Here is a 23,430-nt window from a genome sequence, read left to right as displayed (position 1 = left end):
TAGCCACTATATTTCTGCACTTTGAATAGCAGGCATGAATCATTTCTCATTTTGCTTCATTCTGTATGTTGCAGTTGACCAGAGAGTTTTTTACAAAGGAACTGAAGAAGCACTATCAAGGCAACAATGACTCTGACGTCTTCTCTTCCACCTGGAACTCGGTCATGATCACAGTGAGTAGTAGCTTGCCTAGTGCATCACTGCAGATGGACCCTGAGCCCTAATGAATTGTCACTAGTCCCCTTTAAGTAGCCTTACAAAGCCTAGACAGATATGTATGGTTATGATACAATGGCCAAGAGGTAAAATGTAATGACTGCCTGCCATTTGTTGGGGAGAAAACAGATGGCAGACAAAACGCCACTCCCAATTTCTTCACAAACAGCTGGCTGGTATTTCTGGTTTCTTTTACACACGTGCAGCTGCATCAGCCTGGTGGATTGTCTGCAATCAAGCCTGATTCCATGCCCTAGCTCAGGGGTAAGGAACGTGGCTCTTGAGACATCATTGGGCTTCAACTCCCATAAGACCCAGCCAGCATGGCTAATGGTCAGGGATTATGGGAATTGTAGTCCAGCAACACATGGAAGGCAACAGATTGCTCACCCCTGCTCTTCCTGGATCATGGTGAATGTTCTCTTTAATAGTTCTCTGTAACTGATGTGACAATTGGTTGTGATGGCTTTCATTTTAGCATTATATTATTAAGAAGACAGGGAGAGACTAACCATAATGCTTGTCCATTAGTTCTGAAGATAGTCAAATATTAATCTCATCCTCCCATCAGTCAGGCACCGACAATATTTAATTACTTAAAATAAAAATAAACCAAGAGTCCTTCTGTACATCTGTACATTACATTTGGCCGTGCCAATGGAGCATCAGCTACAGGAAGATTTGGGCAGATAGGCAGGCAGGAGAGGATGTCTTATTCTACTGGATAAATCACATTGGCCATTATCCATAAAACTAATTACAACAGCGAAAAACACTTTCATTCTGTGTTAAGGCAGGCTTTGTAGTTTTCCTTTCTATCTGTCTTAAACTCCCAGAGAAGCTGTTCCACTGTATTAAAAGCAATATTGAGATGTGTGTATATTCTATGTCTAGGCAACCTACATTCTGCACCAAGAAAGGCTGAATTATGCAGTAGAAACCATGTGGATTTTACATGCACATGTATGCTTATTTTGCAGAATTACTTTGTGTTGCTTAATTATGAGAAAGAGCAAATAACTATCCAGGGCACTAAAGACTGAGCACTGGAAACTCCCCTGAGCCAACTTTGATCTTTGAAGATTTCGCCATATGTTACACCCACAGTTTCCAGCTTGCCTTCGCAATCCTAATGGCTAGTCACAAGCTTTTTTAAAAAGGGTGGGGGGGGGGAAGAGGGGGAAAATGAAGCATGGAAAGCTTTGAGAGAATCTAGAATTGTGTGTGGTTTGTATGTCTGCAGAAGCCACACAGCCTGCCATACTGAATCTATTTGAATATGGATGGTTCCTATGCATCTTCTGTCATTCAGGTTTCATATTATTTTCAATGGCTCTGTGATGCCTCCTGTCCTGCAGAGAGACAGTATCCACTATTTAATCACCTTTCCTGTCTGCTAGTTTGGCTGCTGTGGTGTCAATGGTCCAGAAGATTTTGAAACTGGCCCTCATCTTCGTCCCCTGTATCCACACGATGCAATTCCTGAAGCTTGTTGCCGACGGGAACTCCAATCTCGTAATGGAGCATTCGTCAACAAAGAAGAGTGTCTCAGGGGTAACGATATGTATCAAAACCAACAGGTAAGGGCAACACAGAAATGGGATTTTAAACTATTGGGGGCAAAATGTACGTATGGTGTGTGCAAGCACCCATCTTAAAGTCCCTTTTAAAACTTATTTTTGCCAAAATTGATGTAGACTTTGCCCCTTTCTTTTTTGATTAACACTGTGGAACAAAAGTGTTCAATGATCTTTCATGATACTTTCCACAATCCTTCAATGTGATTTACTGTTGCCCACATTTTTCAGATGAGGAACTGAGATTGAGAGGTGGTAACTTTCACAACACCACACAGTATGCCTATAGAACAGGAGAGAAAGTTGAACCCAAGGATCTGTGACGGCTTTCACAATTGCAAACCATCTGCCATACAGAATTGAAACCTGTTTTGTGTTTCTTATAACTGGCAGAAGTAGTGAAGGCAGCCCTGCCCAGCTCTTTTGGGCAGCATATTTGTTCCAATAGTTGCAAGGAATATTCCCTTCTTTCTAGTGCTATCTAGTCAAAATCTCTGCTTCTCAAGTTCAGCAGAAGCAAAGAGGCTAAGTGGTCCATGTAATAATGTACAAGGGGAGAGAGAGTAGTCCTGTGGGCAGGTGTGGTGTGTGTGTGGTGAACAAGAGATTATTTTGGAGTAAAGTGCCAAAACATGAGGAAACATGGGCAGGAAACTGAGGGACCCAGAATGGTTGATACAGCGTGGCAACTTGCAGATCCAAGAGTGATGCCATTGGCTTGAGGACTCAGTATTATCGGCATGTAATTTTGTTATTTACCTACCCTGATTTGATGTTATAAACTATATCCAAGGCAAGCTGGAGTAGATGCAGGCAGAGCAATCCAAACACAGTCTAGTGGGGCAGGTGTGTGGATGGAATAGAGGTGTCCCTTCTCTTAACTTTGGCAGTTAAACCAGCCTGCTGCCAAACATGCTGTGTGGGCAGGACGCCCACTGACATTTCCTCCACCAGTGGTGGCCAGCAGTAAGTCCCTACACATTCTGAGGGCAGGGAGAGTGTGGCGCTGAGTTGGACCTTAAGATGTGGTCTCACAGCTGCCATGCGTTGGGCCTGGCCTGAAGCTAAGAGCTGTGCCAGCCCAGAGCTGGCAAAGGGATCAGGCCCTGCCATCCTGCCTATGTTTTGCTGTTGCTGCTGAGGCTGTGGATACAGTGGTGGCCCAACCTCTGCAGAGCCCTGGTGGTGCACCCTTAAAAGGGATAGATTTTGCAAAATGTTTGAAAACTTGAGATCTTGCCAAGCCAGAGAGATGACGTGAACTTCTTCTAAAGGTGGCAGGTTTTGCGATTTTCATTGCCATAGAATGGAGATGTTGCAGTTCCGCTTCATCATCAACAACATCATAATTTATTTATACCCCCCCATCTGGCTGGGTTTCCCCAGCCACTCTGGGCAACTCCCAACAGAATATTAACAACACAATAAAACATCAAACATTAAAAACTTCCCTAAACAGGCCGCCTTCAGATGTCTTCTAAAAGTCAAGATGGTGGCACCTCAGAAAAAACATACTAGTTGACCTAGACTCATTCAGTATTGTAAAACTAATTAATGACTGTGTCTGGAATTCAAGAAGTTGCATCTCCAGAGCTGGGTTGAAAAAGAAAATTTAAGTCAGCTTGTTGAACTCTTTTCCTTTGCAATGCAATGCAATGTGTTTGTTCATCTGTTTACGTTTTTATGCATCCTGTAGAACAAATGGGGTCTCTGTAGTTATATTTCTGTCAGCCTTGCTGTAACTCCTGGATTATGCTTAGCTGATCAGCTTTTGTGTCCCTATGGGCTATGCTGTCAAAATGAACTTTTAATGGACGCGCCTTCCTCCAGGGATGCTTGAAGAGGGACCTGTCATTTCATGTCTTACCAGATCATAAAAAATGACCCCTGAAACACTTTGACTATGAGTTTGGTTCATGGCAGTTTCTTTCTTCCTAGGGCTGCTACACTGTGATACTTAACTCCTTTGAGACGTACGTGTACCTTGCAGGAGCTCTTGCCATTGGCGTATTAGCCATCGAGGTATAGTGGAAGGTTTCATTATTACTTTTTAATAGAATTTGCATACCTTTTAATTGTAAATTAAACCTCAAAGCAGTTTGAGTTGGTATGCTAAACACCATAAACCATGTGGTTTCCTTTTTGTAGCTTCCCACCACATCTTCCTGTCTAATTTAGTTGTATATTATCTGTAGTAGTTTAAAAGTGGAAGAATTTATTTGAAGGGAGAAAATATAACCAGACACTGCCCTCTGCTGTTGGACAAGGTGTAAACAATAGATGCATCAGAAATGACGAATTTGCTCATTCTGAATTCGTATCTAAAATGAATTCAAGGGGTTTTCTTTATCTGAAATTGTAAAATCAAAATAGATACATTTAATTATTAATTTTGAAATTATTCATATGTTTGATACTTTGCCAGCAAAGAGGGCTTTTAAATGTATTTTTTTAAAATAAGCCAGTGATATTGGCCAATGCTGTACAGTTCAATAGAACAATCAAAGGATATTGACTGCTTGCATATAATGCTAAAGCCAAGCTCCGTGGTTTGCTTTAAATTCCATATACCAAGCAATGTACTGACACACACACCATAATAACAACAACAACAACAACAACAACAACAACAACAACACCCCGCCCATCTGGCTGGGTTTCCGTAGCCACTCTGGGCGGCTTACAACGTGAATAATCTCACTTCATTCCTCCATTAGCTAATTGGGAAATAAACCATAGAGGGCTGAATTAGCATTGCAACCAAGCTAATGTTCCATGATTTGTTTCTCCTAAACAGACTATGGAGCATTACCTTGGTCTGTTTCTCCCAAACAAACCATGGTTGGGAAGTCAGTAACAAACCTAGTTTGTTTATGGTTCGTTTGCAGGCAGGGAAATCACATGCACAGCTTCAGATGCAAACCTAAGCCAACCGTTCCATAGCTTGTCCCTTTTTCCAGCTAGGGTAGCAGAGTAGGTGAACTTAAACAGCAAGTGCACATTAGTTCAAAAAACCCTACAGCTTGGCTTAATGTTACACATGTACACATCTGTGTTGTGTTCAGAATTCCCCAGTTAGGGGGCTCTTTTGGGGCATATTTGACTTTGTGCCCTTCATGCTTGTTTTGTGCTGTGATGTGCTTGCTTTGAGAGCTGGACCACAGCTGAGTCTGGTCAAGTCTTTCTATTTTAATGGGCTGTTTTGTCTCATTTCTAACTTCTTCTCAGCTGTTTGCCATGATCTTTGCCATGTGCCTCTTTCGGGGGATCCAGTAGAAAGCTTTCCATGACCAGCTGAGCATATTCCGACTACATGCTTTGAAGAAAAGAAAGAGAGAAGATGAACTTTTGTTTTTTGGCTAACAAAGTGGGGGTGGGGAAGGACTGTAATATATGAATGACCAAAAGGATTGTACTTCAGGGGCTGGAACTTTGAGGTGCTGTGCACTATGTTGTCATTTCCCAGGACCGTCATTCACCAGAAGCCACACACACTGGGTTGCACTAGGGGCCTACGAGACAGGAAGGGAGTGAGTTCTGGTGGTCTCCATGAAGCTGGATGCCACGTGGGACTCACATCTTTAACATGATTGTGCAACATCAATTGGTGAGAAAGTGAAGGATGCCCTCCCCCCAAATATAAGTAGGATCAGGATTCAGCATCCAAAGGGAACTGCTCAGCCAAAGCATTGTGACGGACACAGGTCAGGCCAGTTTTAAACAACAGTCCTCAGTCAAGATGGGCAGAAAACTATCACCTGAAATATCAAGATGCTTCAAGCTTTCTTGTGTCGTGAGGAATTGATAAATTCCTTCACCTGAAAACATATAGGAGGAGCTGAGCCTGCTGTGTTGGACAATAGCAGAAGAGGCATCCTTTTCAAGTCCAGGAGGAGGATGGAATGAAATCAGAAACTTAGTGCATACCTTTTCTTTGTCATAATGGATTTTCTGTTCAGTATTCTGTGAGGGGGGGAAGACAAAGGCAGTTCTACAGCAGACTCCCTCACCATTGTTTAATTAAAAAAAAAATGTTCTCATCTGTAATTGTTGGTGCTGTCTCCCTTAAGGAGAAATAATTATTTGTTTTGTTTTTAAAGCTTTTGAATGTTTTGTCACCACCATGTTACGTGCAAATTATGTTGCCTAGTTTGGCCTTTTGTAGCAACTGATTAGCTTGTTGTCTTCATGTTTCAGTGTGTGCCTTTCAGCTGTGTGGAAAAAAAATATATCTTCCGAAACGGCAATGAAAGCAGTGAGAAACCTTTGCAGTTGTCCTTTGCACAGTTTCATTTGTGACTCTTGTACATTGCTTATGTTCTGAGCAATCCTCACTCAGTACTTCCCATGAGTTACGAAAAACCTAAATGGAATGGCATATGCCCTGACCTGAATCTCTCCCATCTGTGCTATCAGAAATGCTGGTGAGTTGTTAAGACCATAGTGAAAGTAATATGCTGAACAAGTGGCTTATGGAGACACAAACTGGCAAAGAAATATATGCGGCACCCAGAAGCAGCAGTAGGCAACTGGCAAAAGGACTGAGATATGGTGATACCACATGGCGTGAGAGTTTGAGAAAGGCAACTCGTGAGGTATACTGGGAAGCACATCAATGAGCATTTATCTCAGAAACAGTGGAGGTTGCCCCACTTGAGGCAAGCAATGAGAAAATGCTTTTAAAAATATATAATGAATCTCTGCCTAACAAATGACTTCAAATGCTGACTTGAATCTTCGTGTGATCCTTGACAATCTCTCCCATAAAAGGTATGGTTTTCGTTTGAATTTAGTTGAGTTCTGCAAGTTGTAGAGTGAGGGAAATGCGCAGCACAACTGAAAAAATGGATGTTACAGTGCTGTTTGCTCCAGCTGGCGCCAGCTACCCAAAAACCCTTTAAGGATTTGTCTCCTCTGACCTTTAAAGTGAGCATGGCCACACTTTAAATGGCAGTCATGGCAGACAAGGCAAAAACTTCTTAAGCTATACCCAGGAAGAGGTTGCAGTGCCAAGTGGGCGACTCCACTGCTCCTGACCTCTCACTTGGGTCTGAAGAGGAGATTGTGAGCATGTTTTGCTGAACACCTTTTGCAGTCCTCCCTAACCCTCTGGAACAGTGTGTTTCCAGCATTCCTAATCACCAAGAGAGCTGAATGTTCAACAGAACATGCTTACGATCCCTGCTCCAGAGTTATTTACTCACTGTGGAAAGATGTTTGGGGTGAAGGTGACAATGTGCACAACCCCACACCCTCTCTGTCAATGAGCTTAAGTACACCTGCAGAGAGCTTATGGCAGCTTGAGTCTAGGTTCCTGACATCACTGTCCTCTTTCAAAAGTTCTGCTGCTGTGGCCTGTGTTCTCCCCTGCAGGAGACGTTTTCTATCTCTCGTTGGCATTTGGTTTTCTCTTGCCTGCTTTCTTCAGTTTCCATCTACCTGCTTCATCTTCCCTGTTTCTTTAAATCAGTCATGTGTACAGCCATCATTTTTGGTAAAGATAACACAAACAGCTTCAGAGCATTGTGGAAACTGTTGCTGAGATGGTCCCTGCCTGTGTACCTAAATGACTAGTACTTCAGTAGTATCTGTCCAAAGTGTAGGCATCTGTGGCAACTGCGGAACACAACCAAGGGCTCACCCAGACTTCCTTTTGTGCTGCTTTTCTAGGCATAGCTCTGCACTTGAAAGCTCTGTGTCAGAACACTTTATTATTAGTAGTATTTCCCCCTAGTGCTTTCCCTGTGAAAACCTGCTCTTTACAGCTGAAACAGAGCAAACAGCAATCTGCTGAAAACCTGAATTGCCATTTGTTCCGAAGCAGAATAAAGAGTGGGGAAACCAGGGCAAAGAAAAACAAAAAGTGCTGGGACATGGAGCTTGAAAGTGCAGATTTGTGCCTACAAAGCATGGGGCAAAAGGTCAGTGGGAATGAGCCCCAACACTGGGAAGGAACCATTTGAGGGGTAAGGAAATGTTATGTTCATTTACTTGAACACAAGACTTCAAATAAAAAATATTTGCACCTTCATGGTCTAAAAGGAACAATCCTTTATCTGGTTGATTTTGTGGCTCTTGGGGAACCCAGCCATAGCCCCCTCCTGCAGGTTATTTACTTGCTACCTGGGCTGTGTTATGGAAAAGAACTCTCTTACCCAAATCTCTAATGACACTTGGAAGAAGCTCTGTTAACTCCACTGCAACTGACTTCCTCCATTTTAGCGTTGGGGGGTTAGTTAGGCTGCAAGCTTGAATACCAGTGGCGTGCAGTGAATTTTTTTTGCAGGGAATGTTTAGGGTCATAGGCGCCAGCTTGCGAGGACAATTGGAGGAACCGATGTCCTGATGTCACTGTGAGCATCACTCCATCCTCCTTAAGCTGCACAGAAGCTTCCCGGGCTTCAGGAAGGATGTACCAGGGAAACATTTAGGCGACTAACCCAGTCACCCTAGTCCACACAACTGCTGAATACGTACCTGGAAGTTAATTAACTTCACATTTGAAACATGAACTTCCAAGAAATTGAAAGCCTAACACTGGATTCCCAGTGCTGTGCAAGCAGAGACCAGCACTGACTGGGTCCAACTAGCTGTTTCAGAGGAAGGGACGCACTCCAGCATAAAGCTCTCAAGCAAGTCCCACTGAAATGACTCTGAGCAGTTGAGGTATTGCACAACTCCCAAGCTTTGAAATGGAACTTGCAAAGAGAGAGAGAGCTTCACTCTCAAGTTTATGTCTGTAATCTGTTTTTGTGAACCTAGATCCACTCGGTTCCCCCCGCCCCCATCTGTTGTCACTGTTGCAAGTGCCTGGAAAATGGGCCACTTGAAGTAAATGTTGAAATCTATTTTAAATGTTCCTTTTATTAGAAACCTAGAGCTAATTTAACTTGTATTCCCTATTGTAATGCTTTTTATATTGAAAGGGTTTTTGTAACATAAAACAGAACACTACGCCGAAGCAATTCTGCACAGTTTCCAAGTGCATTTCTTTAGGAAAATGAAAATAAAAAGACAAAAATAAAGACACTATGATACCAAAAATGTCTTCACTTTTTACATTAAAAAGAAACACACCTGCTATCTCTTTCTCACAGGAGTGATAAAACTTTGTGACGGTTTTTTTCCTAAAGCCCAAACAGTGAACACTAGTTCTAGCTAGGAGGGTCTATGTCAATCATGAAAAATGCAAGTATTTTCCAAACCTCTGCTGACTTTCAGGAAGCCTTTTTTATTTTCAGGGGTGACTCTAGATGCAGTATGTTACAGGAAGAATTAAAGTCAGGTTGCTCACTGGGATAAGCAGCTTTGAGCATATTACACTGATCCTGGCCTGACTGCACTGGTTGTTGGTTAGTTTCTGGGTCTAATTGGTTTTGACCTATAAAGCCTTAAATGTCTCAGGACCGCAATACCTCGAGGACCCCAGATATACCAATCTGGACTTGATGTGATCCTCTTCGGAGTCCCGTCATGTACCTCCCCCATGAGAGGTCTGGAGGGTGGTGCCACATAACTGGGCCTTTTTTGTGGGGGCTTCCTGTCTGTGGAATGCTCACCCCAAAGAGGCTTGCTTGGCACCTTCATTATGTATCTTTAGGCAGCAGGTGAGAATATTTGTCTTCAACCAAGCCTAAGGCTGATTAACTTTTGTGGTTTTTAAATTGTGTCTGTAGGAGGGGGCTTATTGGTTTCTTTTGCTTTTATTATCTCTTTTCTCTTTGTAGTTTTTATGTTGTAAACAGCCCAGTGATCTTCAGCTGAAGGGTGGTATACAAATATAATAGCTAACGAACTAAACTAATAAAGTCCATAATGGAACTTTAGGGCTGCACAATTAGTGGGTTATAGAATTCTGTTGCCCTGGTGCAATAAATCCACCCCTTTAAAAAAAAAACACTTTTTGTTGTTTGGCAAGTGGCATGGTAATGCCTTGGAAGGTGTGGGATGACTGACTAATGGGGAAGATGTATAAATTCACCGAACAGATCACCTCAAAGGCTTCAGTAGCTTTGGAAAGAGTTTAGGTACTTCTGTTACTTTGCAAACACTGCTTTGCTAATCTGTTCCTATTGTAATAGGAATGCAGCTGGGCTACTGTCACCATTCCTTATTTATCTGCTCCTGGTCATCAGTCCTGTTGAACTTCATCCGGCTTATTTCTGAGATACATCGCAGGATTGCACTGTAGGTAACTATGTAGAAGACATTCAGAATGCTGGGTGTTAAGAGGTACAAGGTGAATGATGAATAATATTTGATTGGGAATCCCCCTCCCTCCCCCAGATATATATACCTAGATGAAAGAATTTTCAGGTCCAGGATTCATAACGAAGGCTCTGTGATAGATAGGTAGCCGTGTTGGTCTGCCATAGTCAAAACAAAATAAAAAAATTCCTTCCAGTAGCACCTTAAAGACCAACTAAGTTAGTTCTAGGTATGAGCTTTCGTGTGCATGCACACTTCTTCAGATACACTGAAACAGAAGTCACCAGACCCGATAAGCCATTCGTAAATTTGGACCTATGCCTAAAAAAAAATTGTGTGCACAGTTACAAAGTCATGTTTGATTTTGAGAAAGGTAGGATGAACACTAACCATGTGCATTTTATGTATAGGATAACTGGTGAAATGAGACTTGTGCAGCGACATGCAAGCAGTATGTGGCTGCAGCTGCGTTGGTTCTCTGTCTTGTGCATCCAGTCTTGGCTAGTCTTACATTAGCAACAACAGCCTACCACTGCTATCAACTTAGGTTTGATGCCACTGGCATCCACCTCAAATACTGCATGGCAGCAGCGGTTAAAAGCCACATTATTAGAGCGAGTACCATGATCCCATACAACTACGTCTTTTTAGTTCTCACTCTTGTTTGCAAAAGAGTGCAGAATTTTTTTAAGGGGTCAGCTGTTGAGGTGTGGGTTGGGAAAGAGGGACACACCCCTATTGCTGAGGTAGAATGAAATAAACTGGATATGCATCTGAATGGACAAAGAAATGCCCTGTGCATTAATGGCATTAGCATGGGGATAATCATCCTTCAATATGGAATATGGAATCCCAGCTAGTCATTCTGGGTAATAGAGCCCCCACTAGTACTGGGCAAAGCAGTGACCACTGGTCTGGGGAAATGTTCCCACCCTGCTTTTGTTGGCTGGGGACATGGCACTACATGATTCCCACATGGCTGAGATCATGTAGGGAAGAAGCCCTTTCAAGTTTAAAAACAGCACTAAAGCTACAACTGATCAGAGGAACAATAGCAGGGAACATATGTGGAAACCATGCAAGTGAAACCACATTTCTGCAAATGATTAAAAGAAGCCCCCACAAAATACCCACTTTAGTAGCAGCAAAAGCTATACAAAGGTTAATAAAAGGGAGTTTATAGGAGATCCCAGATTGAGAGAGCTGCTACCATTCAAGGGAGTACATTAAGGGAGCTTCTTGCACCCCATGCCTGAGTCACAGTGGCTTCAAAGTAGCTGCCTTGCTGTGTGCAAAGTTTTTTAACACTTCTGGAATTGCTTTGCCTGCTTTTCTCTAAAATAGAGATCAAGGCCAGATGCATGAAGGAGGAAGGTAGCATGTGCTATGAAAAACAACAGCATGAGCAACAGGATTCCACGGGGGTGGGGGGGATCTCTTGTGTTATGGTGGCCTCATGTAAATAATGTGCTCTACTACTGAGCAATGGCCTCTTCTCTTCTGTATGAAACTTATACCCATGCCTGTTGCAGCCACAAATGCCTCAGGTAACAGCCCTACAAGGCCAGGTATCCACTATCGGTGTGACTTGTTGACTATCCCAAGGTGAATTTTGGTCAAAGTGAAAGCAGATGTGACTTTACTGAGGATTTTGTTTTTTTCAAATGCCGATTGTATAAACATTGGGACCAGAAAGTAGACAAAAAAGTTGCAATTTAGAAGCAGTTATGGTTCCTCCTTCCCCCATTCCCCCAGCTCAACTCATGATTTTTGGACATCAGGTGAAAGAAACTCTGAAAAGGCTCCTCTTTCTGCAGTCCAGTCATCTTCAAAATAGGCCCAGCCCCAGTCCCAGACCCTCCTTGATGCAAAATGCTCAAAGCCAGGCAGCAACTGCTGAAAACCGTACTTGTTTCACATAGTGTACATACAGACGAAAAAACTGAGAGTGACACTTAAAACTAGCATTGACAAAATTGCTCAGGTTGGAGGAGTTAAACCTCACGCTGGACCACTAGGCACCATTACCCTGGGATTCTAAAGTCTACACTTGCATGATCAACATGGATATTCAGTTCAAATAGTTTTCGAGGACCCACTTGATGCGGCCTGGAACTGCAACATACATGGTAGTCCAAGTTCATGCAGACGTTTGATGCCAAAAGAAGGTAAAGAAAGTCTTCGGGAGACCACTGCAGGCAAAAGATGATGCATGTTGCCAACAGTCCATGAAGGGTTTGTGTGACTTTCTGAATACATTTTCTTCTTGCTGCTGAAGGTGTAAGGATGTTGTCTCAGCTCAAAAGGGTAAAGTGTGTGCTGTTCCCGTGTAGGTACTGCAGTCCTGGCACAAAGGTGGAGACACAGGCAGCTGTCCTAGATTTGCTGCATCCACTTCAAAATGGCTGGTTCATCTCGACACACCTGTCCTGACAAACAGCCTTTGAATCCACAACCAATACAGAATTCCTCCTGTCTCAGTTCAAGGGGAGTACAAAATGCAAAGACTATACTGTGAGGTGTATCTATGGAGGACTGAGATTTGAAACTTCATTGCATTTATCAAAAGCTTTAAAAATGGGAAAATGCTAGAGCAGAGCCCAAAGTAATAAATAAGACTGTGGTCTGTAGGAGGATGGTAAACACTTCCCAATTATATTTGAAATCCCAACAAGGGTAGGGGGTGAGGGGAAGAGAAGAGAAGGAGAGATTTCAAACTTTGGTCTGTTTGCCTATTTGGGAAAAATTCATTGGCACACTGAGAGAAACATCCTTCAACATCAAAACTATACTAGTCATTCCAACATTATTCACACTGAGATTGAGGCAGGAGATATCAATGAAATATATTCATTGCTTTAATTTTGGTTAAGAATGAAATGCCAATTGTCAGAATGCCTCAGATGTTTGGGATGGGTTCTCCATCACTACTGACAAACATTACAGAGGCCATCAAACCTAGAGAGCATCACTGATCCCACTCTCTAGCACAGCCAGTGAGTTCAGGAGACTTTGCAGCCCTATGGCAGCTTCTTCCTCACACCAAGCAGGCAACTGATGTGCAAACATGCCTCTGGGCCCAGACTCATATCCAAAACTCACAATATGGTAAAAGTAAGCAATTAAGTTGGGGTATAATTCTGTGGAAAGTGACAGAGGAATCAGATGTACACAGCCTCTTGCACTGCTAATCTATTTCACAGAAGGCTAGAAGGACCACCACAATCGGGGAGTGGGGGGGAAAGGCTAATACACATGTCATTCCAGCATATGCATTGAACTAGTCTAGCAAGTACATGCAACCACTTTCTATCACGGCCTTTTCCTGCAGTTTTCTTGGTTACTCAATTTAGGAATGTGTTCCCACAAAACTATAGTATTTTCCTTTTGAAAGGGCTGGTGCCTGGCAGCAATTAAACCATATAGTGCAGAAGTGGCTAATCCCTGGGCCTTCCAGATGTGGCTGGACTACAGCTTACACTATCCCTCATGGTTGGCCATGCTGGCAGAGGCTGGCTGCAGCTGAAGCTCCAACATAATCTGGAGGGCCACATCTTGCCCACTTCTGTTCAAGTGTATTACTGTGTGTTGCCATTTTTTTGTAAACAAAGAGATTGTGTGAACTCGCGGTTTCCTTATTGGTCCCCTGCCCCATTTCCTTTCTAACAGACTCCATCCAGAATCATCTGAAGGCATTTTTGTAACATTTAGAACTAAAAAGGCCAACAGAATAAACCAACAGGAAGAGGGGTGGTAGGTTTGAGGATGGGGGGAGAGATACCCCACAAAACAAAGAGGCAGCAATAGCCAAATCTGATATTTTCACAAGAACTCCTAAAATCAGGTGGAATCATTTCTTAAAATTACTACAGCAAATGCTCTTTTTTTTAAAAAAAGAATAGGTTGCATTCATAGCAAGGACATCACTACCTAAGGAATCTCTGACTTCCAAGGTCCTAGAAGATGAGGAAAATATGGCCATAGAACTTCCTTTTGAGCCCTTTATATGGCAAGTCCCCAGCACACATTTCAACCGAAGGGAATGCTACCAAACGCCCCAACAGCAGATTGCTAGTTGTAAAGAGAAGATTCCCAATCCGTCCCCTGTACACAGAGCTGATATCACTTTCTTTGCCCTTTGAATGTCGTTTTGATATGATACTCTGTTTCCACGAGTGTGTATTTTGATCATGTGCCACTGCCTAGATTCACAGAGGAGAATGGCTACGAATAGCTGATCTTGCCCACCCACGTCCCTGAATCTGCCGCCTTATCTCTGTTTTCCTGGCCTCTTCCCATAGGCACCATGGAGTCATCTTGAACTCTCCTCTTCCACGTCCAGTGTGGTGGCAACAACACCACTGGATTTATTTATACATTGATGCATGCCGTAAGGAAGTCTGGTTGTTGTTTTTTTTATGAAAGAAAGAAAGAAAGAAAGGAAAAAAAGCCCCACAAAAATGAGTGAAAGGAATGCAGTAATTATGACAGGCCCTTCTCTGCACCAGCCCTCAGCAGTCCAGGAGGTTAGACTTTCTTGGGTCTGCGTCCAAGTTGGTAATAATAATAAAAGCTGATAAGTACAAAGAGGACCCGGCTGATGAGGAGCAATGTGGCTCCCGTGGACCCCCGGCCGCTCTCAACCAGGGTGATGCTGGTGACTGAAAGAGAGAGAAAAGGCAGGTTGGAAGAAAAGAAAGACCTGTTTTCAAAACCCTCTAGAACACCTCTTGAGAAAACAAAAAATGTCACTTCATGCCTACTCTGGCAGAACATGGATGCTTTGGTTGCAAGTTAGCACTGCAGTTCGTTGCTTCTATGAAGCAGTGTCTATTTGGTTCTGAGTGCTGCTGCCCTCAGGCCCCGCTTGCAGGCTTCCCAAAGGTTGGCTGCTGTGAGAGCAGGATGGCTGAATCCAGCAGGCTCTTCCTACGTTTAACAGAGAAACAGAGCTGGGGTGCTTGTTTTTGGTGAGAGACGGCTGCTGGAGTAGGTAAGACCTTGCTGAATGACACATCTAGAGGGGCTGGGAGCTGGGGGCACTGTTATACAGTGGTTTCGCTCCTTCCTCCTGGGCCGTGTTCAGAAAGTGGTGGTGGGGGATGAGTGTTCAGACCCCTGGGCCCTCACTTGTGGGGTGCCTCAGGGTTCCGTCCTCTCCCCCATGCTTTTTAACATCTATATGAAGCCGCTGGGAGAGATCATCAGGGGGTTTGGACTGGGTGTCCATCAATATGCAGATGATACCCAGCTCTACCTCTCTTTCAAATCAGAACCAGTGAAGGCGGTGAAGGTCCTGTGTGAGTGCCTGGAGGCGGTTGGAGGATGGATGGCGGCTAATGGATTGAGGTTGAATCCTGACAAGACAGAAGTACTGTTTTTGGGGGACAGGGGGCGGGCTGGTGTGGAGGACTCCCTGGTCCTGAATGGGGTAACTGTGCCCCTGAAGGACCAGGTGCGCAGCCTGGGAGTCATTTTGGACTCACAGCTGTCCATGGAGGCGCAGGTCAATTCTGTATCCAGGGCAGCTGTCTACCAACTCCACCTGGTACGCAGGCTGAGACCCTACCTGCCCGCGGACTGTCTCGCCAGAGTGGTGCATGCTCTAGTTATCTCCCGCTTGGACTACTGCAATGCGCTCTACGTGGGGCTACCTTTGAAGGTGACTCGGAAACTACAACTAATCCAGAATGCGGCAGCTAGACTGGTGACTGGGGGCAGCCGCCGAGACCACATAACACCGGTCTTGAAAGACCTACATTGGCTCCCAGTACGTTTCCGAGCACAATTCAAAGTGCTGGTGTTGACCTTTAAAGCCCTAAACGGCCTCGGCCCAGTATACCTGAAGGAGCGTCTCCACCCCCATCGTTCTGCCCGGACGCTGAGGTCCAGCGCCGAGGGCCTTCTGGCGGTTCCCTCATTACGAGAAGCAAAGCTACAGGGAACCAGGCAGAGGGCCTTCTCGGTAGTGGCACCCGCCTTGTGGAACGCCCTCCCATCAGATGTCAAATCGATAAATAACTACCTGACATTCAGAAGACATCTTAAGGCAGCCCTGTTCAGGGAAGTTTTTAATCTGTGATATTTTAGTGTATCTCTGGTTTTTATGGAAGCCGCCCAGAGTGGCTGGGGAAACCCAGCCAGATGGGCGGGGTACAAATAATAAATTATTATTATTATTATATCCCACTTCACATGAGCTACTGATGCCACAGAAAGGCATTCTGTGGTGTGGGTTCCCTGCAGCAGCAGCAGCAGCAGCCTTAAGAGTGCAACCTATGACACATATCTTCAACGTGTTTCACCTTTAAAAAATCAGGCATGCAATCAAAGCAGCTACAAGATTTTACTTGGCACTCAAGGGCCAAGTTGCACTCTGGCAAGTAGAATCTAATTGCATACCAGCAAATTCAGGTTCCACAATTAAACTGGATTTAGCACCCTTATTTTCCCCTCCCTCCCCAAATGTACTGTTTGCAGCATGTGAATCCCAATTTGTTTTGTTTCCGCGTGCTTCCATGGCACAGTTTTATTGGTTTTGCATTGTATTTTTGTTTTAATGATATTGTTTGTTTTTATATTGTGCGCCGTTTAAGAGATTCTTAAAATATCAAGTAGTTTATAAATGCTTCTAAATAATGCAGCTGAGAGGTCCAAGAAAACAAACTGGGGAAAAGACTTGCAGTTCAGAAAAGCCTTAATACAGAGACATCCAAGGAGACACATGTCAGCAGCATTCACCGTTCCCTGTTTTTGCTTGTTACAGGATCTCTAACCTGGGTCCTTGGTATGCATTTGGCCTGGGTCCTTGGTATGCATTTGGCCTGTGTGTCTTGGGCCTGATTAACCTCAGCATGACACCGCACCCAGTGTATCGAAGTTTCCCTTCCATGATAAAAGCAAAGGGAGAGCATGTGCCTGTGACCATAAAGAGGCATATTTACCCAAGAACTGTACTCCAAAGTAACATGCTTCTGTCAGCAGAGTCCAACGCATTATGATCTTCTCAGCTGTGTACAAAGCATTCCACATGATGAGGGAGATACCTAAAGATGATTGGAGGGAAAGGGATTACAGAGGGAAAGTGGAGGTGTCATCTACTGAAGCCACATGTAGAAAGACATAGCCTTCTAAGAAGTGCTGTTGATACAAACACATTAATATGCTCCTTAAAATCTTGCTATCATCATCAAACAGAAGTTATAGTGAAATCTCTTAAAAATGACCTAACAATATCAAATCATAAAGTGATACGAAAGTTTTGAAATAAGATTTAAGTTTCCAAAGCTTGCCTGGCATCTGTTGTGATCATGTGCATTTTACACCCAGAAACAGAAACACACACACACAATTTCCTCTTGTACTCTCCTGTCATAGAGGACCTTCTCTCATCAATAGGAGCACTACATATGCAATACCAAAGGCAAAGGAAGGAAGCCAATCCCTCCCCACCCTTAATGATACTGGTAGATGTGTTCATCCACTTCCACCAGGACATTTCTAGCCCTGCTGCAGCATTTCATTTTCTGCAACCCATGGAAGAAGCACAAGAACCAAAAGCAGGCTGGCAAAAAGGTCTAGGGAAGATAACACTGTATCTCATCAGGAGCAAAAATTTGCTTGTATATTTCAAAAACAAAGAGTACCAAGGCAAAGCTAATGCCCTACACTACCTGCTGAGGAAGAGCAAGTTGCATTAGCTATTCCTGTCCCCTTCTTTGGCTCCATACACATTAAAAGACAGATGTGTTTTACCCATTCAACTCTAGGCAAGAGGAAATACTCAGACATGATGGGTATGGAGAGGGGAAAGTACAGTACTGGGAGATGTACCACACTGTACATCTAAAGGACTAGGATGCCACTTTAAACAGTAATGGATTCCCACAAATAATTCTGGGAGCTGTAGTTCATTCAGGGCTCTGAGAGCTGTTAGGAGAGCCCTATTCCTATCAGAGAACTACAATTCCCAGAGTTCCCTGTGAAGGGGGATTGACTGTTAAACCACTCTGGAAATAGAAGTCTTAGCACCCTTAACAAACAGAGGCTCTTAGAATCCTCTTTTTTTTTTAAAGGGGAGAGCATGACTGTTTAAAATTGTGGCATAGTGCTTTTTTACATGAGTGCTGTGAATGTAGCCACCGAGGAAAACAAAACTGCTGCATGCCCACTTGCTACCACTAGGCGATGCTACAGGCTTACAGGATAAGTCAATAAAGAGTTTTCCAGCTGCACTAGAATTGCCTCTGACTACCAGACACAAGCCTGCAATTATAAGAAGAATGCATTGTCTTACTTCTTACGTAGTTGTGTCCAGCACAAGCTGGCTTTGTCTCAAAATATCTTCCAGAAAAAGGAAGAGGAATGTGGCGCTATGGATACTGCAATAGTTCCTAAAGCAGCTAGCCAGATAACAGGTAATGCTTCTCCACCGGCAGGGGTGGGGCCGGGAGAGAGATCCCCTAAACTTACAAAACTAGCTGACTGGTTGCTGGCATCCAGCTGTCTCACGTTGCAGTGGAGGAGTGTGCCTTTGGGGGTATAAGGAAATACTAGCTGGCTTCTCCCTAAACCTAGTTTTCCAGATATATAAAGTTTGTTGTTTTATGGAGAAACATTCAATGGTGCTTGTTAACACCCACCTGCACTGTAGAGGGTTCAATCTAGAAACAGTTTTACAAACTCTTCCAATGCTCATCTCAGAATAGCTTTTGGTATCTATTGTTTGGGAGCAAAGCCACCACAACCAATCATTTGACTATTCCAGCTCCACAAGACGCACAACATAATATCGCATCTCGGCTTACTGGCACAATTGCTACAAGTTTATGAAATCTGCAGTGAGCACCATTCTCACCCCATTGTTTTTCCACAGCATTGAAGTGACCAGCTGCTGTAGTGACCAGGGCAAAATGATTTCCCCTTCACACACCACAAGACTTAACAGCCAGCTGTCCCAATGCTCCCTGCACCTCTTGAAGTATTTGCCACATAAGGTAGTTACCAAACTCTACCTATTGGTACAAAATAGCCACAAAATATTGTGGATTCACCCAATGTCGCTGGTCATCTCAGCAGTTAATCTGAATATCTTTAGAGATATCAGGCCGTTTAACTTTTCAAAGGGGAGCTTGTGGTCACACCATGTTTCACACCTGCTCCATAGAAGTGAACTGTGCGTATTGTAGTGGCAGGGCATAACCCCCACCCAGGAAATCCACCCCTATTTCTGTAGCATGCACCCAGCTATCATCACGAGATGAGCAATCGGTTAGCCAAGCAGCAATGCACTCACTTAGTAAGGCTCCTCCATACAGACGGATAGGTGTCTTACTGTTGACCGACTCTTCCTCAAAGACAGCATCGTAGAGCTGTTCGGGAAAGGCGAGAGCCTACAGGAAAGAAAGAAACTTCAACGGAGAAAGCTTACGGTGCTTCACCCTGCTTTACTCAGAAAAATTGTCCTCAACTGAAGGGAGAGATGAGCATGCATGGCTAGGGAAAGAATGAATGCATGCAGATGGAAGCTGGAGCCCTGGTTAGGAAGAGGAGCAGCACAGCCACCCATTGCAAGTGTAAAGGCCAATGAGGTGTAGAGCAATAAAGAGGAGAAAGGGAAATGCTCATTTTAGGGTACCAAGTATGACTGGTTTATAGACTAGGATGGATAAATTTGTCAATTTTAGATGCTCATTTCCCCCCATCTTAATTTCAGTTCTCCACCCTTCAGCATTTATTTTTTTAATGTCCTCATAAAAAAATTGTCTGCATTTCATTGCGCATTTTGCCTAAATGTGCACATTTCTGCAAACAATTTCCCTGAACAGAACGTATTTTGTATGTTGTTTTCACTCATGTATCCATTTTTATGCAAGCTTTTCCCCAATACATGCATCAAATTCAGAAAACTACAAGTATCAAAGAAAAGCTGTATTTTGGTTTGTATGTTATCCCATAAAGTACAACATGTAAAACTGAACCAAATTCCCACCCCAGCTCAACTTGAGATTCCACCTTGGAGCAGGTCACTTACCATGATGGCAACCCCAGAAAACATGACAGCTGTCACAAACTGCCAAACCCTGCAAGAAAGGTCAAATGGGAACATCTAAGCTTTTAACAGTCTAAAGACAACATTCTCCCCCAGTCAGTTTTATATACAAAGTGGCCACTTTTGTTTCTCTAAGGGAAGACATGAGGACAGGAATGGGGGGAAGGAATGACCTGTGGCTCTCCAGATGATGTTGACGGCAACGCCCATCATCCCCGGCCTTGCTGGAGGGGTTTCCCAATCCTGAATTAAGATCATCTCTGTTGACTTAAGCTAGAAACAAAGTTTGTGAAAGTAAACGGAGGTGGGGCGGGGGGGGGGGGGAAGACTGGACTTGTCTTAAACAAGGGTTGCTCATGAGAACAGGAGGTGTGAAATATCCTAGGCGCATCGACAAAAACTTCCCAGTCTTTCAAAGACACCTCTGCAACTTTGACCTACACACAATTAGGGTTTCTATAGGCTCTATTCAGACAGGCCTTCTCCATTTGGACAGCTACAAATGTAGGCATGGATCACATCTTGAAGCACCACTCAAACTGTCCCTCTGCTTGCAGGAAGCAGATGGCTTACTTTCCCCCCAGACCCTCAATTTAGTGTCCTTTAAAAGTGCTCACAGATGCCTAAAATCTGCATCAAATATTCTGAGCTAGGACATCACTGCAATTGCAAGAAGTATGTTCTTCCAGAAACTGCTCTCTAGAAGCCCAGAATTTATTGTAAGAGGGCTCTTGCACCCATAAGCAGAACTAGGAAGTTCTATTCCCTCTTTTGAACCCCTTTTCCTTACAGCCATTCTCCCATGTGCCAAAGCATTCATCTTTAAAAGTTACTGTGGCAGCACTGAAAATCCAGTACTGAGATGCACTAAACAGAGCAATATCCTAAGTTTCCAAGTGAACTTTGTGAAGAACTATTCAGTTGGTTAATACCTGGCACACAAAAAACTCAGGTGAGGGACACAGTACTGCTTTGGTGAAACATAAGCATTTGCCTCCCGCATCTTGTACTGGTAGCTGCCTGCTCCTCTTGGAAATTGCACAGGTGGGAAATTTCCTTTAAAATCCATGGTGCAAGGAGATATGTGCCAAATGCAACAACCTAATATACAGTGGTGCCTCGCAAGACGAAATTAATTCGTTCCGCAAGTTTTTTCTTCTTGCGAGTTTTTCGTCTTGCGAAGCACGGTTTCCCATAGGAATGCATTGAAAATCAATTAATGCGTTCCTAGGGAGACCGCCTTCAGACCAGGTCCGGGGACAGTCTGTCCCCGGACCTCTTCTGAGGGCTGGCGGGGGGAGAAGGACTTTTCTCCCCACCGCCAGCCTTCAGAACAGCCTTCTGAAGGCTGGCGGTGGGAAGAAAAGCCCTTCTCCCACTGCCAGCCTTCAGAAGAGTTCCTGCAGGGCTGCCTAGGCTGCGGATAGCAGCCTGCTGCCCGGCGCGAGGGGCGCTCTGAAGCAGAGCGCCCCTCGCGCGGGGCAGACATTCGCAGCTTGGGGAGCCCTGCAGGACTTCCCCACAGGGCTCTCCAAGCTGCGGATAGCAGGCTGCTGCCCGCACGAGGGGCGCTCTGCTTCAGAGCGCCCCTCACGCGGGGCAGACATTCGCAGCTTGGGGAGCCCTGCAGGACTTCCCCGCAGGGCTCTCCAAGCTGCGGATAGCAGGCTGCTGCCCCGCACGAGGGGCACTCTGCTTCAGAGCGCCCCTCGCGCGGGGCAGACATTCGCAGCTTGGGGAGCCCTGCAGGACTTCCCTGCAGGGCTCTCCAAGCTGCGGATAGCAGGCTGCTGCCCCGCACGAGGGGCGCTCTGCTTCAGAGCGCCCCTCGCGCGGGGCAGACATTCGCAGCTTGGGGAGCCCTGCAGGACTTCCCCGCAGGGCTCTCCAAGCTGCGGATAGGGGCAGCAGGCTGCTATCCGCAGCTTGGAGAACTCTTCTGCGGGGAACTCTTCTGAAGGCTGGTGGGGGAGAAGGGCTTTTCTTCCCACCTCCAGCCTTCAGAACAGCCTTCTGAATGTTGGCGGTGGGGAGGAAAACCTTCCTCCAACCGCAAGTCTTCAAGACAGGTCCGGGAACAGAGGAGAAGCGCTGCCGCCTTCCCCTCTGTTCCCGGACCTGTCCTGAAGGCTTGCGGTGGGAGGAGGGCTTTCCTCCCCACCGCCAACATTCAGAATGCTGTTCTGAATGTTGGCGGTGCGGAGGAAAAACCCTCCTCCCACTGCAAGCCCCGGGAACAGAGGAGAAGCGCTGCGCGCCTTCTCCTCTGTTCCCGGACCTCCCACCGCAAGCCTTCAGGACAGGTCCAGGAACAGAGGAGAAGGCGCGCTGCGCTTCTCCGCTGTCCCTGGAGATTTCCCTATGGGCTTTCGTCTTGCGAAGCAAGCCCATAGGGAAATTCGTCTTGCGAAGCCGCTAAAAATCGGAAAACCCTTTCGTCTTGCGGGTTTTTCGTTTAGCGAGGCATTCGTCTTGCGGGGCATCACTGTACTTCACACCAAGTTGGAAAAATTCTCCATTCAAGTCTCTGCAATTCTTAAAGTCATTAACAACAATGAAGAAACAGCCTACATGCAGAAGTTCAGTGCCAATATTGCAGCCCTTCCTTCAGCTCATTTTGCCCTTGGCTAGTAGTCTGAGCACAGAGATTCTGCCTGCAAACTTACCTGAGCCCTAAGGGTTCCTTCACAGCAAACTTGATTTCATTGCCCAAGACTTGGCTGATCTGAAATTCAAAGGAAAGAGTAAGGTAACTGACTCAGACTCAGCCTGCAAAAACATTGTCTGGAAGGGGTAGGGGTGGTATAGAATCCTAGACTTACCGCCCACATATTTTCCTACAGCGAATGAAGTGCAATGTATACTTTGCTCTACAGATCTCAATTTGCAGAATTAGTCTGCAATGATTATAAGAACCACAGGGTGAAATTATGGCAGCTTAAATATTTTTCTGACATTCTAAACCAGAGATTGGAAGCCTGTGGCTCTCCAGATATTGTTAGACTACAACCACCATTGTTCCTGACCATTAGCCATGCTGGCTCTGAACACATGGGGGGCAGTTTCTATAGTCGGTCATAGGCCACACACTGTGAGTGATTCAAACCACACATCTGCAACCTCTGCAGACTCCAGAAATGTGCATAGCATTGGTAACACAGCACAGACTACAAGCTCTCCTTAGGATCTGAACAGTCACCAAGCAATAGCGTAGGCAAAGCCACTATAAAGTAAAGGGGCAGACCATTTCAACTCTAGAAAGTCTAGGTCTGAGCAGGGAACAAACATCCATACCTTCTGTTTGAAGCAGATGAAGCTGCCTTCTAATCAGGCCATCAGTCAATTTAGCTGCTTGACTTCACAATGCTCTGGTTAGGG

The 23,430-nt window shown here is 44.7% G+C and overlaps 2 protein-coding genes across 6 annotated transcripts in view; one reads left to right on the top strand and one right to left on the bottom strand.

Annotated features, from left to right (window-relative positions):
* The window catches only part of TSPAN18 (tetraspanin 18), a 169,880-nt gene extending 161,043 nt beyond the window's left edge, over window positions 1–8,837 (top strand). For all 4 annotated transcript variants that reach the window (XM_081836311.1, XM_081836309.1, XM_081836308.1 and 1 more), the window contains 4 exons: window positions 75–173; window positions 1,617–1,796; window positions 3,732–3,815; window positions 5,022–8,837. In XM_081836311.1, the coding sequence (XP_081692437.1) occupies window positions 75–173; window positions 1,617–1,796; window positions 3,732–3,815; window positions 5,022–5,069 (411 nt within the window). In that variant the 3' untranslated portion in view covers window positions 5,070–8,837. The remainder of the gene's footprint in view (window positions 1–74; window positions 174–1,616; window positions 1,797–3,731; window positions 3,816–5,021) is intronic.
* Window positions 8,838–11,895: 3,058 nt separating this feature from the next.
* The window catches only part of TP53I11 (tumor protein p53 inducible protein 11), a 53,864-nt gene continuing 42,329 nt past the window's right edge, over window positions 11,896–23,430 (bottom strand). For both annotated transcript variants that reach the window (XM_081836411.1, XM_081836412.1), the window contains exons 3-7: window positions 22,719–22,777; window positions 20,035–20,083; window positions 19,297–19,393; window positions 16,946–17,047; window positions 11,896–14,662 (exon numbers count right to left, since the gene is read on the bottom strand). In XM_081836411.1, coding sequence (XP_081692537.1) covers window positions 14,529–14,662; window positions 16,946–17,047; window positions 19,297–19,393; window positions 20,035–20,083; window positions 22,719–22,777 — 441 coding nt within the window. In that variant the 3' untranslated portion in view covers window positions 11,896–14,528. The remainder of the gene's footprint in view (window positions 14,663–16,945; window positions 17,048–19,296; window positions 19,394–20,034; window positions 20,084–22,718; window positions 22,778–23,430) is intronic.

Source organism: Podarcis erhardii (genome assembly GCF_964252035.2).
Source record: "Podarcis erhardii genome assembly, chromosome: 1".
NCBI classification, from domain to species: Eukaryota; Metazoa; Chordata; class Lepidosauria; order Squamata; family Lacertidae; genus Podarcis; species Podarcis erhardii.
The sequence above is the reverse complement of the archived record's forward strand: the minus strand, read 5'-3'. Positions and strand labels throughout refer to the sequence as shown.